The sequence below is a fragment of the Chanodichthys erythropterus genome, chromosome 4 (assembly GCF_024489055.1).
Source record: "Chanodichthys erythropterus isolate Z2021 chromosome 4, ASM2448905v1, whole genome shotgun sequence".
Taxonomy (NCBI): Eukaryota; Metazoa; Chordata; class Actinopteri; order Cypriniformes; family Xenocyprididae; genus Chanodichthys; species Chanodichthys erythropterus.
Genome location: NC_090224.1, coordinates 29,499,540 through 29,513,601, shown reverse-complemented (window position 1 = coordinate 29,513,601; position 14,062 = coordinate 29,499,540). Strand labels below are relative to the sequence as shown.

Here is a 14,062-nt window from a genome sequence, read left to right as displayed (position 1 = left end):
CACAGAAAGTCTTATAGAAAAAGTCATTCCTCAGTGCTTTGGTCATCTGAAGTGGTAAGATAGTAATATGACACTGCAGACAAAAAAATATATATTTTTCTCTTTTTCACACAAAGCTATCCATATGGCTTCAGAAGACTGTCCATATACTGTGGACTACTTTAATGATGTTCTTGTTGGAGCTTGACAGCTCAAGCTCACTATGAACTGTCATTGTGATGAAAATTCTGGAATAGGGTCTGGAAAACATGGAATGGCATGATATTGAGTAAATAATGAAAGAATATTTTTTTTATTGAACAACTATTGTTGATTCTCAATAGGCTAGAACAGTGGAGGAGAAAAAATTATGGGCTCATCATATTAAACGGCTCATTCTAGAGAACCATCAGGCTGTGATACCACAAAAGGTGTGTAATGATTAAACAGCCTATTCTTGGGTTTTGTATTTGAAAACATAAAATTCAGTTTGACATTTTGGATGTTTCTCTTTTAGGCAAAGGAAGCAATCTTGGAGATGGATTCTATTTGTAAGTATTTAAAACCATTCATGAACACGTTTCATGTTTCATCCTTTAGTTTTTTAACAAGTGTAAAAAATAATCATGGGCCTGTTTTTTTTTTTTTTTTTATAAATTTAAGACAAAAAGTATAGGTACAGCCCTGAGAGACTCAAAAAGTCTGTGTCGTGCCAGTCAGAGGAGTTTTCTAACTCTAGACAAGGCCGGAGACAGTCAGGTAGGTGCCCAATACACTGTATATCTTGCAATTATAAAACTTATAAACGAAAATCTTGAAATTATTTTATTAATTTACATTTTCCAATGGACTGCTACTTCATTTTCCACCAGAACCGTCTAAAGAGATCTTGAAGAACACTACAGGTAAATCTGCATGTGTCCATTCTGTTCTAAATGGATATAAAGATATCATTTTGATATCTTTAAATAAAAAGTTCATTAGTGTTAGCTGTTGGCATGTCATAAAGATACAGTGCAAAAAGATTTTTCTAGTGCATTTTCTAGTGTAGTAAAACATTTTTATTTCCAAATTATATTGTTTAATTTAGGGTAAATGTTTAACTGAAGAAAAGAAAAACTAAATTTCAGAAGAAAAATTTTGTTTTAATGAACTCCCAAAATGCAAAACCTGAAAATCCATGTTGTATGATTTGAGAATGGAAGCAAAAAATTCTACAAACTATGGCTAATGTCACTAATTTGCTTACATTTCTTTTAACTCTTCTATTCTTTTTCTTTTATCTGGCTGATCTGATGTCTGGGTAAATTCTTCAGCAATACTGAAGGTAAGAAGCCAATAAATCAACCAAATGAACATTTAGAATTGTTTGTCAACAGTCATATGTGGTTAATATTGATAAAAAACAAAAATAAATGCCTAAAAACACACATTTGTCAACATCAAATGACAAGAAAAAGTGTACAACTGTACAAAGTTGTTTTTGATGTTTACTTTGTTGTCCACAAGCTTCTTGAAGTGTTAAACAGGGGTGGGAAAAAGAACAAATACTTATTAGTAATTGGGGAAAAAAATCATTAAACCTACTTCAAAAAGTACATTATCAGAAAAGTTATTTACGTAAATGTATTTTAGTAAATGTAGCACTTTACTACCCACTTCTGGTTTTAGAGTGAGCTCATTGAACAGCTTGCAAGAAGTAGAGCACCTTTATTCCCCAAGGGGAATTCTTTCTTTTAGTTTGGGTCATGTCCTTGTACCTCATAAGAAGAAATCTTTGTTACTTCATTGTGACCCCAGCATTCTGACACCGAGGGGACATTGCCTGCTGACAAGCGGCCTTTACAAGCCACTTCTAGTGTTAGCTCTCTTGGCTTGTGCGAGTCTTCAGCTGAGAAGCCTGTTGCACGAGAAGAATACTCTCTTGAAGGCCTGATTCCCAGTGATAATGAGGAGCCAGTCCATAGCTCGCCATCTCTGAAGGGCAGGTTGATGCAAGACAATGAGGACGAAGCAGAGGGGGAGGAAAGTGACTCTGACGATATTTTAATGGAGGACAACCAGGTAGCTGACTTTGCCAGTTCCATGTTGGCTGCCATTTCCTGCTGGCACTATAGAGCCAGAGCTTTGCTTTCCATGGACTTCACAACGGTGAGGTTCTCTGCCACCAAAGGGATTCTGTCATACCTGACCTGCAACTTGACCTGCATGTCTGCCAGACCTCCCTACCATGTTGCATGTGCTCTCACAGAATACCTTAATCCACTAACCGCTCGTATAGGCAGAAGCTAACTCTGTAGATCATCAGCACTGCTACAGGAACTAAACAAAATTGTAACAAGGAATTACCTTATTACAATTTAGCACACAATGCATATACTGTACGGTACTTATGATTAATTTTGTTCACTGTTTTGCTTTGTTTCACTTTGTTGAGAGAAACTTCTAGTAACAGTGTTATTATTGTCAATGATAAAAGTTTGATCAACTGTTTTTCAATGCTAAAAGTTATAATAATAATAGGCCAACCCATCTGTTTCATTTAACATAGAATATTATTTTCAGGTCTGTGCATATGATCAGACATGGATCAAATATCAAGATTCAACAGCAACAAGCATCTGTCTATTTAGAAATGTATTCTCATGCTCCACCCCATTTTACTTGCATATGCAACTTTAATCGTACTGCATGTTTATGAGGATCTCTATGAATTTGACAAATCTCACAAGCATGTGTACTACATATTTAAGCATGTTTTATTGACCTTGTAAAATCAATAATTCTTTAAATAGTTTTAGGTTGCCCCTTTTTTCAGTGTTCGTTTTAGTGTGCCACCCTAGAATTTTTACTATGTCATTCTGGCCACCACAGCAAAAATTTCCTGGAGACAGTCAATACAAAACACCCCCAGTCAGAATTGTTCTCTCTGATTGCATGCACTCTCATACTTGCAGAATAACGAGAACCTTGACTATATCATGAATAATGTGATGCTTCACCAGATGACAAGTTTTTATGGTTTTCCATATGAAATTTGAGGGATTTGTCATGATTTCCTTTTGTGATTTTAAATTTTCACAATCAGTCCCTCCAACCTCTGTGTCTGATGGCTATTCATGAGGAGCGGTCCAATGAGTCCAATGAGATTTCAGAAGCACTTAATAAAGTGTTACAGTCCTGTTCCGCAAATACATACTATGTACTTATTATTGCAATTACAATAACTAGGTACTAACCCTGAACCTAACCTCAACCCATGAAATTACCTTAAATTACCAAGTACTTTCTTAGATTTTAAATATTGTACTTCAGGGACATGTCAGTAAGTGCATGTACTGTAAAATAAAGCGCAACCAAGATTTCTATATGTGTGTGGCTCTCTAGCGCAATGTCACAGAAACACAAAGTAATATTATTTTGAAAATACTTCTAACTAATGACCAGGGGCCCAGGTCATGCCAGGGGCACCAGCTGTGCATAAGTTACAACTTAGCCTAGTTTTGAGATATAGGAGCACATAGTTACAACTTGCTCTACTAAATTGGCACTACTAACTATTTTTGCATTGCACCATTACACTTAGCTGAGATGCATCTCTGTGTCATAACAAAATATTTAAGGAAGCCTCCAACCAGGAGTAATGGTTGGAATACAGTGCTTTGGTCATCTGAAGTGGTAAGATAGCGATATGACACTGCAGACAAAAAAATAATAATATTTTACTCTTTTTCACACAAAGCTATCCATATGGCTTCAGAAGACTGTCCATATACTGTGGATTACTTTAATGATGTTCTTGTTGGAGCTTGACAGCTCAAGTTCACTATGAACTGTCATTGTGATAAATTCTGGAATAGGGTCTGGAAAACATGATATTGAGTAAATAATGATTTTTTATTTTTTATTGAACAATTCATTTAATAGTTGATTCTCAATAGGCTAGAACAGTGGAGGAGAAAAAATTATGGGCTCATCATATTAAACGGCTCATTCTAGAGAACCATCAGGCTATGTTATTTATGATTAAGTAATATTGTATTTTCATGGAAACATATTTTTACCATTTTTTACATGAGGCAAAAGAAGTTAGAATCAAGGATAAACTGAAATTCACAGCATTTCAACACAACCTTTGCTCACATATTTGAAGGCTGCTTTCGGATCATGGAGGATGAACGTCATATTATTCAACTACATTATGCATTACTTTACATATCTTACAACCTACTAACTATGTTCTGCCTTAAGAACAAATGGTGCAATGAAATAGTTACAAACTAGCTAGTAGTTACTAAGCCTCTAGTATGGAACTTGCGTTCCAGTCTACAAACTTACAAATTGCTGGTGCAACCTTTCCCAGGCCCAAAAGGCAATCTGCATGCACATAATTGTGCAGAAAAGTCCACAGAGTTCATTCAGAATTGCACTACCCATCATTCACAAAGTTTTACATATCCTCCGCCCCTTGTGTATTTGTTAACACATTTTGCCATGCTAACAAAACATTTTCCTCCCAAAATCAGCACAGAAAATGTTGGAAAATTATACTTCATCTGGGCTTGCTAATGATTCTAACTGAGAATAATTTTCTTATTGATACTGAGAATAATTGTCTCATTGATACTTATATTGCTTATATAACAGTGTAAATATTCTTATGCATTTATTTTAATTGAATTGTTGTCACACACCCATAAATGCCAAAAACATGTTTTTATGTTAGGAAGAAGAGGGGTGTGAGGTCACTGAGAATAATTTTAAAAGAGAAAATGGCCCATCAGTTGGCCCATCATATCTTATGGATGAAAAGTGTATCTCAGAACAGGTGAGTTGTTTATGTAACTTAATTATTATATAATTATATAATATAATATATTACTTAATTATTATAGAATTGTACTTATTGGTTATAAGTTAATTTAGTAAGTATCTTACTAAATTAACTTAATTTACCCTCTCTTCTTACCCTCTCAAGGAAAAATCTCAAAACCTGAAAATAGCCTCTTACTGGGGATCCAATGAGAAATTAATGCCAGACACCTTTTGTGATCCAGAGTCCATAGAGATGGACCAACAGATCCCAAATATTCAGGATCTGGAGTCGGCAAGGGAAAAAGATGATCAGAAAGGTCCCAAAGAAGAGACAGAAGAGGCCCCATCTCTGTTACAGCAAACTGATACACCTGGTGATTCTTCAGAGGAAGAGGAGGATGTAGAAGAGAAATCAGACTCCACTAGCATCCTACCATCATCTGTGCTTGATAAGGCCAGCGCCATTGTGGAACACTTTGTCTGTACCGCACGACGTAGTAGCATAAGCACAGATGAAATGCGCTCCCTTGGTTGCCCATCTCCACGTCTTCCCAGCAGGACTGGAAGCACTCTAAGTCTGGGAGATGCCCGCATTGCTAGCACCTGCTCTGAGTCACATGGCATTTCATTGACCCAGGAAGCCCCTCCATCATCAGACTTCATGATTGGGTCGTCAGGGGACGACAGTCTTTTTGACTCTGATCGAAGCATCTACAGAAGAAGGGATTCGGTGCTTTCCCAGCAAGATCAACTACTCATTGACAAGATAAGGAGCTACTATGAGAATGCAGAACACCAGGATGCTACTTTTAGCCTAAAGCGTAGAGAGAGCCTCACTTACATTCCAAGTGGGCTTGTTAGAAATTCTGTTAGTCGTTTCAACAGCATTCCTAATGATAAAGGCCTTGACCTAGAGAAGACCAACAGTACATCTGGACCTGATAAAGCTATAGAATCTCTTTTTGTTACCTCAGCTCTATCAGAGACCAATTTGAGTGCAAATTCAGCCTCTCTGGAACATCCTGTTATCAGTGCTTACACAGATTTCACTAGGTTTGACTCTGATGTTGATGTTTTCATGAAACCTCAGTCCATCTATTACCAAACTGAAAGTCATCCGGAAGAGGTTTTCCGTTCCTCTTCTGAGATGATCAAAGTCTGGCAAGATATGGAAAGAGAGGTCACTAGATGTCAAGGGGACCTCAAAGCACTGAGGCCCAGAGAAAGTCCTTTTTATAGAGGGACCAGTCCCAATCTACCCAGGAAGGATCCCAACCTTGGTAAAAAGACAGAAGCCAAAGGTTTTGATGGACAGGTTATATCTGAAGATTCAAATCTGAGCACTATAAGAGAGGAGTCCTTCACACCATCACCTTGTAAAGAGAAGGAAAACCATGCAGCCAGTGAGAATGATGTCATCAGACCCAGACAATGGGAGGATGAAGTTAGACCTCTTAGAGCTCTAGCCCCCCAAATTATCAGGCTGAGAGCAGAAACTGAAGATGAGAGAGACACAGGAGCTCAGTCAGCAGAAGATGTTGATTCATCCCAAAACAAAGTTTTTCATCTTGCAAGGAAGTACAGTCAACGCATTAAGTGCACACAACCAATGCTAAGACAGAGGAGTCAGGAATCTGAGGATACATGGTTGGCCACGAGGAACCATCTATCGGTGGTGGAAGAAAAGCCAGAGAAGGAGAACAAGGGTAAGATGGATCAGACTTTTACTATAATTAAATGACTATAATCAAATCTTTATTTTAAACAGCATTTACAAACAATTTTCTTCCATACCACAACATATTTCATATCTGTGAATATAACACATATCTGTGTTTGCACCAATCTAGACAATCTGTCTTTTTGTGCATTATTAATGAGTCTTTTTGTGTATTACTAATGAGGAATTGAATCATTTACTTTGTTCACTAAATCAATATTCATGATCATTCATGCCTCTTTGCATACAGCCTTTCTAACACAATATATTGATTTAAAATTTGTAAGACATGTTTGGTTTTTTGTGAATGTGTGTGCTGGATGATTTTTACAATGTTTTGTGGCAAAAAGTCTAGGCTACAAGATCCATGTCTCAAAAGTCTTGTGAACAAATATTCAATATGGTATTTATGGTCTAATTTCAATTACTTAAAAAAATCACTTACCATGCATAAATGTAATTTTTTCAAAACTGCAAACTTTTACATAATATTTTTGTATCAGAGTTTGTGCTACATACAATGTAATCAGACTTTAGCCATTAAAATGTTATAAGTAACAGACATCAGCACTAATGTCAGGGCATGTCAAAACATCTCCAGGGCCCAGAAAAGACCTCAGACCCCAGAGGGTTAAAAACACTGATGCTTTTGAGAACGAAATGCCACTACTGTGTGTTGCTCAAAAACATGCTTCAGCTTTTTTGACACTGTTCATTTAAAAAAAATAAAAAATAAAAAAATAGACAAAAGGCACACTGCGACTTTGTGCAGATCTTCAAAATAGCATTATTGTGCTTGTATGACATTGATCAAGTGAAGCGGGATATTAACAATTTAGGATTGTGACAATTTAGTGTTCCATGCCAGAATAGAGCTAATTAAAGTACAAGTACCTGGACAAGTACAAGTATGGCTGATAATAACTTTGAGTTATGCTTGTGTTGGTTTCCAGTTTGAAGTGGTTGACATCTTTTCTCTTAATTAATAATTTAAAAATAATTTTTAAAAGGGGACCTTTTATGCCCCCTTTTAAAAGATGTAAAATAAGTCTCTGATGTGTAAGTCTCATTCACCCCAGAGTGTGAATGTGAAGTTTTAGCTCAAAATACCCCACAGATAATTTTTTATAGCATGTTAAAATTGCCACTTTTTGGGGGTGAGCAAAAACACGCCGTTCAGTGTGCTGCGCAAATGAGCTGCTGCGCTTGACCTAAGAGGGCGGAGCTTCAAGAGTTGTGTCCCGTCTCAGGAGTCAGTCAGGATGCGCTATAATGTAAGAAACTGCAAATATATGCTGCATGGAGATAGAACAGGTGTAGTTTAGTATAATTACTGTTATAGCTTATATTGTCTTCTTGCTTTTATCCACTATATTAGTACAAGCCTGTTTATCAATGAGTTTTATAACATTTATTGTACTTCACACAAAATATGAAGCGTCTCTTTTCATTCTAGAAATCACTGTAAGAGCTTAATAAAACAGTGCAAGTGTGCATTAAAATATTATCCATAAACTCACATTCTCTCCCTTGCATTATCATCAACATACATAGCAAAGTACACAGAAACACTCATTACAACTAACAGTAAACAAAAAAGATCTTATGCCTTTTCAGGTGGGGCTTAATAAACTGGTAAACTTTATATTTGTAAATAAACTCTGATGAACTGTAATAAAGTGCTCTCACCATTATTACTGCCGTAACCACTATCAATCTGGAGGCTATAAGCTGGATCATGAACAGTTTGTACTGATCTATCCTTGAGTAACAAATTTTTAGCACAAACTCTGTTTTGTATTTTCCCTTTGTATTGACATTCGTTCATAAAGCAGTCCGGTGTGAAATTATTTGCGTAGACATAAATTAATTTCAGTAGAGTTTAGGGAGCATTTTCTTCAAAAACAAAATTATTCCACCTCATCTTCAGTGGCTTAGATTTCTGGAGTAAATTGAGAGAGCTATGTGGATTAATCCATCCAGCTACAGAACACATAAAACGCTTGGGAGACATTCTCGTCACTGCAGCAATGGCCGACTGTGTACAACTTGCTGTGAACTCATTCAGGGCGGTTCTATGTTAAAACGACAAGTGTCTGTCAACATTCGTGGGTGGGGCCTGTGCCTAATGTGAAGTCACATTGCCAGGAACCTGCAAACTGCTTGTTCTGAGACACTGCTTATGATTTATGGGGATTAAAAAAAAAAGGAGTGGTTGGATTTTTATCATTATAGGGTGGTTTTGTACACACACTGCCAACACACATTTATGTCCAAACACCATGCATAAAATGATCTTGTGTTTTGCTGCTCCACTTACATTTGGCATTTTGATTAACAGGTAAACCAGACTTGATGCTGTCCATGGCTGCAAATGATCAGGCTGATTATGATAGACACCAGAAGTCCCAGGTTATGACTCCCAGCCCAGTCCACACTCCTAATTCTGTCAGTAGCCCAAAGGTCTTGTCCCCACATCTGTCGCATTCCAGGAGTCCTATTAGTCCTCCACCTGAGAACTTCAACTGGCCAGATGTCCGTGAGCTTCGCTCAAAATATGCACACATTAGCAGCTCGTCTTCTCAACCACTAGTAGGCCAAAGTCGTTCTGTGTCAGAGAGAATGTTCGATGGCAGTTCTAGAAGACATTCTAGCTGTTCTTCTAGCCGCTTAGTTACCTCTAATGGCTCCACAGACTCTTCAATTAACACGTTTTATCCAGGAAAGGATTCGGGAGAATTGCTGACTCGAATACATCGTGCTGGTTCTCTAGACCAAAAATTGGGTAGTTTGTACTTGAGTGATCTGCATAATCTTCAGAGTAAAAGCAGTGGCTACTATGTCTCTGCTCAAGCTACCCTTCCAAATGAGAAGAATATAATTGTAGTTGAGAAAGTACCTAAGGTTACACCATCAGTAGAGATGGACCTACCTAACAAAGAGTGCATGAAACAGGAAATAACAACAGATGATGGCTACGTCCAAATTCGCTCACCAACTTCTCGTGAGAAGATCTCAATTATGGCTGTCATTGACCGCTGTCGGGCATATCAAGAGTCAGAGGAATACCGTCTGAGGGAAGAGGGAGCATCCAAGACAGAACAGTTACCGAAGACTGAAAGGTGCAAAAAACTTGAGAAAGCTCCATCCCCTAGAGAACACATAGATGATGTTGTTAAAAATGCATTGGATTCTGGGAAAAAGGCTGACGCTAGTCAACACAGCGTTGTCAAGAACCTCCGAGAAAAATTTCAAAACATAAGATAAAATCACTTGTTTTAAGGTACATGTATTTTATGTTTCAGAAATACTACAAAGTTGTTGGCTTCATTCATTTTTTTTATGTCTTGACCACTGAAGGTATGGTCAGCACATATGCTGTAGCCAAATAAATCATTTGGCAAATTTAAACCTCAAAACTAATATTCTTTACATTTTGCATGCTACTTTACTGGTATTTTTGACACTGATTTGTGTTGCCTACTGTTAAACCTAGAAGAAACCTTTGGATTTTTTTATGGTCTGAATGTCAGGCAGAAAGTGTAAATATTGTACATTCTTGTACATGCATTCATTCTGTTGTACCTTTCAAATATTTGATTGTAGATGTACATGTGTGTGTTTGGTAGTTATTTTACATAAATGTAAATGTAATGACATTCTTCTTTATGATTGTTTAAATTTTGGCAAAAGTATCTCAATTCATGTAATACAGTAAAGTCTAGTCTATACTTGCAGAGTAGTGTTATTACAGTCTAGATTCTAAATGGAACAGACCACTTGAAAACGGGTTTTTACTTAACTTTTAACTAGATGGCATGCATGGGACAAGTGTTATTTTCCTTTGTACCTAGGCAGTGGATTTAGGAATAGCTCTCTTTTTGTCTAGGTAACTAGATGCTAATGTTTAAAGACATAAGAACAAGTAGTACAGTATGACAATTTTAATTATTCCTTAAAATATTAAGCTTACCATGTGTCATTGTGGTGCATGATATATCTGCCACTAACGCCAGATTTTGGGTAATGTCACAACACTGTTGGTTTAGCAGCCCATGACCAATGCTGATGGACTGGTCTTTGCGAAATCTGTAATTTTCTTCATAACAGATCTCATTGATCATTGTGTGTGTGTGTGTGTGTGTGTGTGTGTGTGTGTGTTATTTATTAAGATTCTATCTGACTTAATACAAATGCACCAAGAAATAATGTTCATAAAGAGGAAAGTCTGGAAGATTCACTCTGTAATAAAAGCGAAGTAAATTCAACTTTGCAAAGACTTGCACTAATTTTTCATGTCCCGTTTTATAATGACTCTGGTCTGTAGGCCTCAATGCAAATCTTATATAGTCAAACCAAGAGCATTTATGCCTTTTTTCAACAGTTTCCAAGGATTAAACAAATTAGAACTTGATAAAGCCTCAGTGTCCATTCATTTTTTGATTTTAATATGATATTCTTATGCAAATGTTATTCAGATATGAAAGTCTTTTAATGAAGGTTTTCTTCATTCTACGTGCAGCATACATGTATGACAACATTAACCATCTCTGAGCCATGGTAACATTTGCAGCAGGTCAAAACATGTAACAGCACCTCATACCTCATACAATATTTACAATTTGAATCCCTCACCCAGCCAAAGTCATACAACATGCTTTGGATTTATAAATTTATCAAAATTCTAAGCGTTTGAACTAATATAATTTTCCTTATGTTTGATTATAGAACAATTGCAGAATTACAATATATAAATATGTTTCTAAATAATAGTTCTAAATGTCTAGTTTTATGTTGCACCCTTTCAGAAAATCATTGATCAATCAAACGATTTGTGCTCTAAATATGCACACTGAGGCATTTTACAAATGGGAATAAGTGATGTGTAGGAATATTCCTGAATCATGAATGGCAAAGGAATAATCTTACATGATCTTAATTTCTCAATTAAGTCAATTTACTTGAACTGTAAATGTACTCTTACTAAATACCTGACAATAAACAAAGAGGAAGTTTTCATTTTAAAAGGCAATGAAAGTACGCCACACAATGGCCGCATCTGGTAAAGGCATTGTTAACAAAAATGACAAAATATAAATCTGAAAATTAATCGATTATAATTTCCAACCCATTCTCCTCGATATGTTTGAAGATGATTAGTATGAAACTAATTAAAATACATACTTCAAAATAAAATACATTTGTATCTTTCTATCTTGGTCTAGAAAGTTACAAATGTATTTTATTTTTAAGTATTAAAATATATTATTTTAATACTTCAAAATTTAAGTATTCTAGGATGAAGTATTTTTAGTCAATCACTGTGAAATTGGGTCTCCACAGTGGTCTCTACTGTAAGTTCAAATGTGTCCTTACGCAAGGTTTATGAGATCCACTGTCATAAGGAAAAGTGCATACGTCTACTTTTGATGTGAAAAAGTGCTTAGCACCACGTCAGGGTCTAAGGCCGTTTATCAGTATGAACGTTGGTGTGGATTTTAACTTACGCACACTCTAAAATCAAATCTGTGCCTACGCATGTTTTATAAACGAGGCCCACACCAGTCTTCATTTGGTATTGCTACAATTACTTTTAAAAAAATCAATTTTTTGCTGTCAACAATAGACTTGTATTAAAAAGTGTTAATGAGAAAGGTGGTGACTCCCACATACGTCCAACAATATATTATTATCCTGGATCTGGATATGTTTATGGAAGCCTCTCAAAATACACAAATACTCAAAATTGCTAAGAGGTATCATGAACAACACGTTTTCATCTCAAATAGATTCTCTCCACTAAAGTTTTTTTCTACTTTTTTCTATTTATTTTGTGTAGTTATAAAGTAGTTTGTTTCCATTAAAAGCAAAATGGTTGTTAATGGCTTAAATAAATTTATTACAAATTAGATGAAAATTGCAATACATTTTGGATGTCAGTGACATCTGTTAAAACTTAAAATGAATTTACATTACTCTGTGTTTATAATAAAAGAAAAGGTAGAGAACCAAATAAAATGTTAGCAAAAGCTGGATTTGGATTTGAGCTCATGATGTTTGATTCAGGTTGATTTAAATAGTGTAGATGTATGAGTCATATGAAATGAAACATGGATGTCGAACCTGTGTCATCACAAGATAATTGCTGTGTTACGAGTTTGGAAGTTCTACTAGCATCAATGGCAAAGCCAAATTACATATGGCACACATGCAATAATTCCAAAATAATTATTTCATTTGCATACATCAAACCATTCATAACACTCAGGTAAAAAAAGAAACTAACTAAGAAACTTGTAGAGCCTTTTTAACATTGAATGGTAAAAAAAAAAAAAAAAAAAAAAAATAGAAATGCTGTAATGGAAGATCACAATTACAGACACAAAGCAAATACAATTCAATACTAACATGGTGTCATTTACTATATAATGCAATGTGTTGATGGGACGCTGGTAGACAGATGTTTTAGTTGTATGGTTCACTGCACATTCACATTGTTGTCATCAGACCTTTGTTGTCTCAAACTACAATAGTTAGGGGAAAGTGGGGGAAGATGCCCCCCCTTAAGAACAATGTGCATTAACTTTTAAATTGTAACATATTTAGATATGTTTAACGTGAAGGATGATAATGCATCAGCCAATGTCTTAAGTGGAATAAATAGAAACATTTGCTAATTTAGTTCTTATGGCACATGTAAAATTATTCAAAGAGGTCTTATTAGGGTAAGATGGCCCCTACCTGGGGAAACTATGAATGTATAAATGATATTGACCTTATTATTTGTGTAATTTTAAGTGTCATTATTGTAAAATACAAAATCAACTATTCTGTTTAAAATTGTGCATTATTTTGTTGAACAATTGAACAAATTATGATTTTTAATATATATAATAACTTGCAATACATTTACCAGTTTCAGATTAATCTCTTTGAACTGGGATTCTATTATTTATATACAGGCATATTAATATTTACATATTTAATTGGCCATATTTTAATTGAAGATATGTCATAATAGCAGCACTATGAATTCAAATGTAATAATTTCACTCAATTAGGCTATGGGTTTTATTGAAAAACTTCTGACATGTACATTTGATTCATGGAATTATTGAATAGCAACTCCATGGATTACAATAGGTATTAAATAAATAAATACATACATACATACTAGTAATAACATCCCACTCTGGGTAAATTCAGGCGGGCATCTTACCCCAAAGGTCTAATTTTAACTCTAACCATTCTAACCATTTGGTTAAACACTGTTTCCAGAGAATTTGGCTGAACATCTTACCTTACTAAAATGTAGGGTGAATTCAGGGTGATTGGGACACTTTTTCCAAGTCATTTCAACAGCAAAAAGTGTCCCAATCACCCTAAATTCACTCAACAATTTCCTAAATTGAATATTACCGACATTATTGTTGTGGATCTCATTCAGGATATTTAAACATCATTTTGATGCTTTTAAAACATTCAAAATCACAAATACATAGAACATATGACACTTAAAGAATACACGGCTAATGTAAACGTTGGGGC

The 14,062-nt window shown here is 35.5% G+C and overlaps 1 protein-coding gene across 4 annotated transcripts in view; it reads left to right on the top strand.

The window, feature by feature from the left end:
* The window catches only part of plekhg3 (pleckstrin homology and RhoGEF domain containing G3), a 92,224-nt gene extending 81,442 nt beyond the window's left edge, over positions 1 to 10,782 (top strand). For all 4 annotated transcript variants that reach the window (XM_067384692.1, XM_067384693.1, XM_067384691.1 and 1 more), the window contains 8 exons: positions 324 to 410; positions 497 to 530; positions 643 to 738; positions 852 to 884; positions 1,296 to 1,306; positions 4,706 to 4,807; positions 4,958 to 6,500; positions 8,856 to 10,782. In XM_067384692.1, the coding sequence (XP_067240793.1) occupies positions 324 to 410; positions 497 to 530; positions 643 to 738; positions 852 to 884; positions 1,296 to 1,306; positions 4,706 to 4,807; positions 4,958 to 6,500; positions 8,856 to 9,781 (2,832 nt within the window). In that variant the 3' untranslated portion in view covers positions 9,782 to 10,782. The remainder of the gene's footprint in view (positions 1 to 323; positions 411 to 496; positions 531 to 642; positions 739 to 851; positions 885 to 1,295; positions 1,307 to 4,705; positions 4,808 to 4,957; positions 6,501 to 8,855) is intronic.
* The last annotated feature ends 3,280 nt before the right edge of the window (positions 10,783 to 14,062 follow it).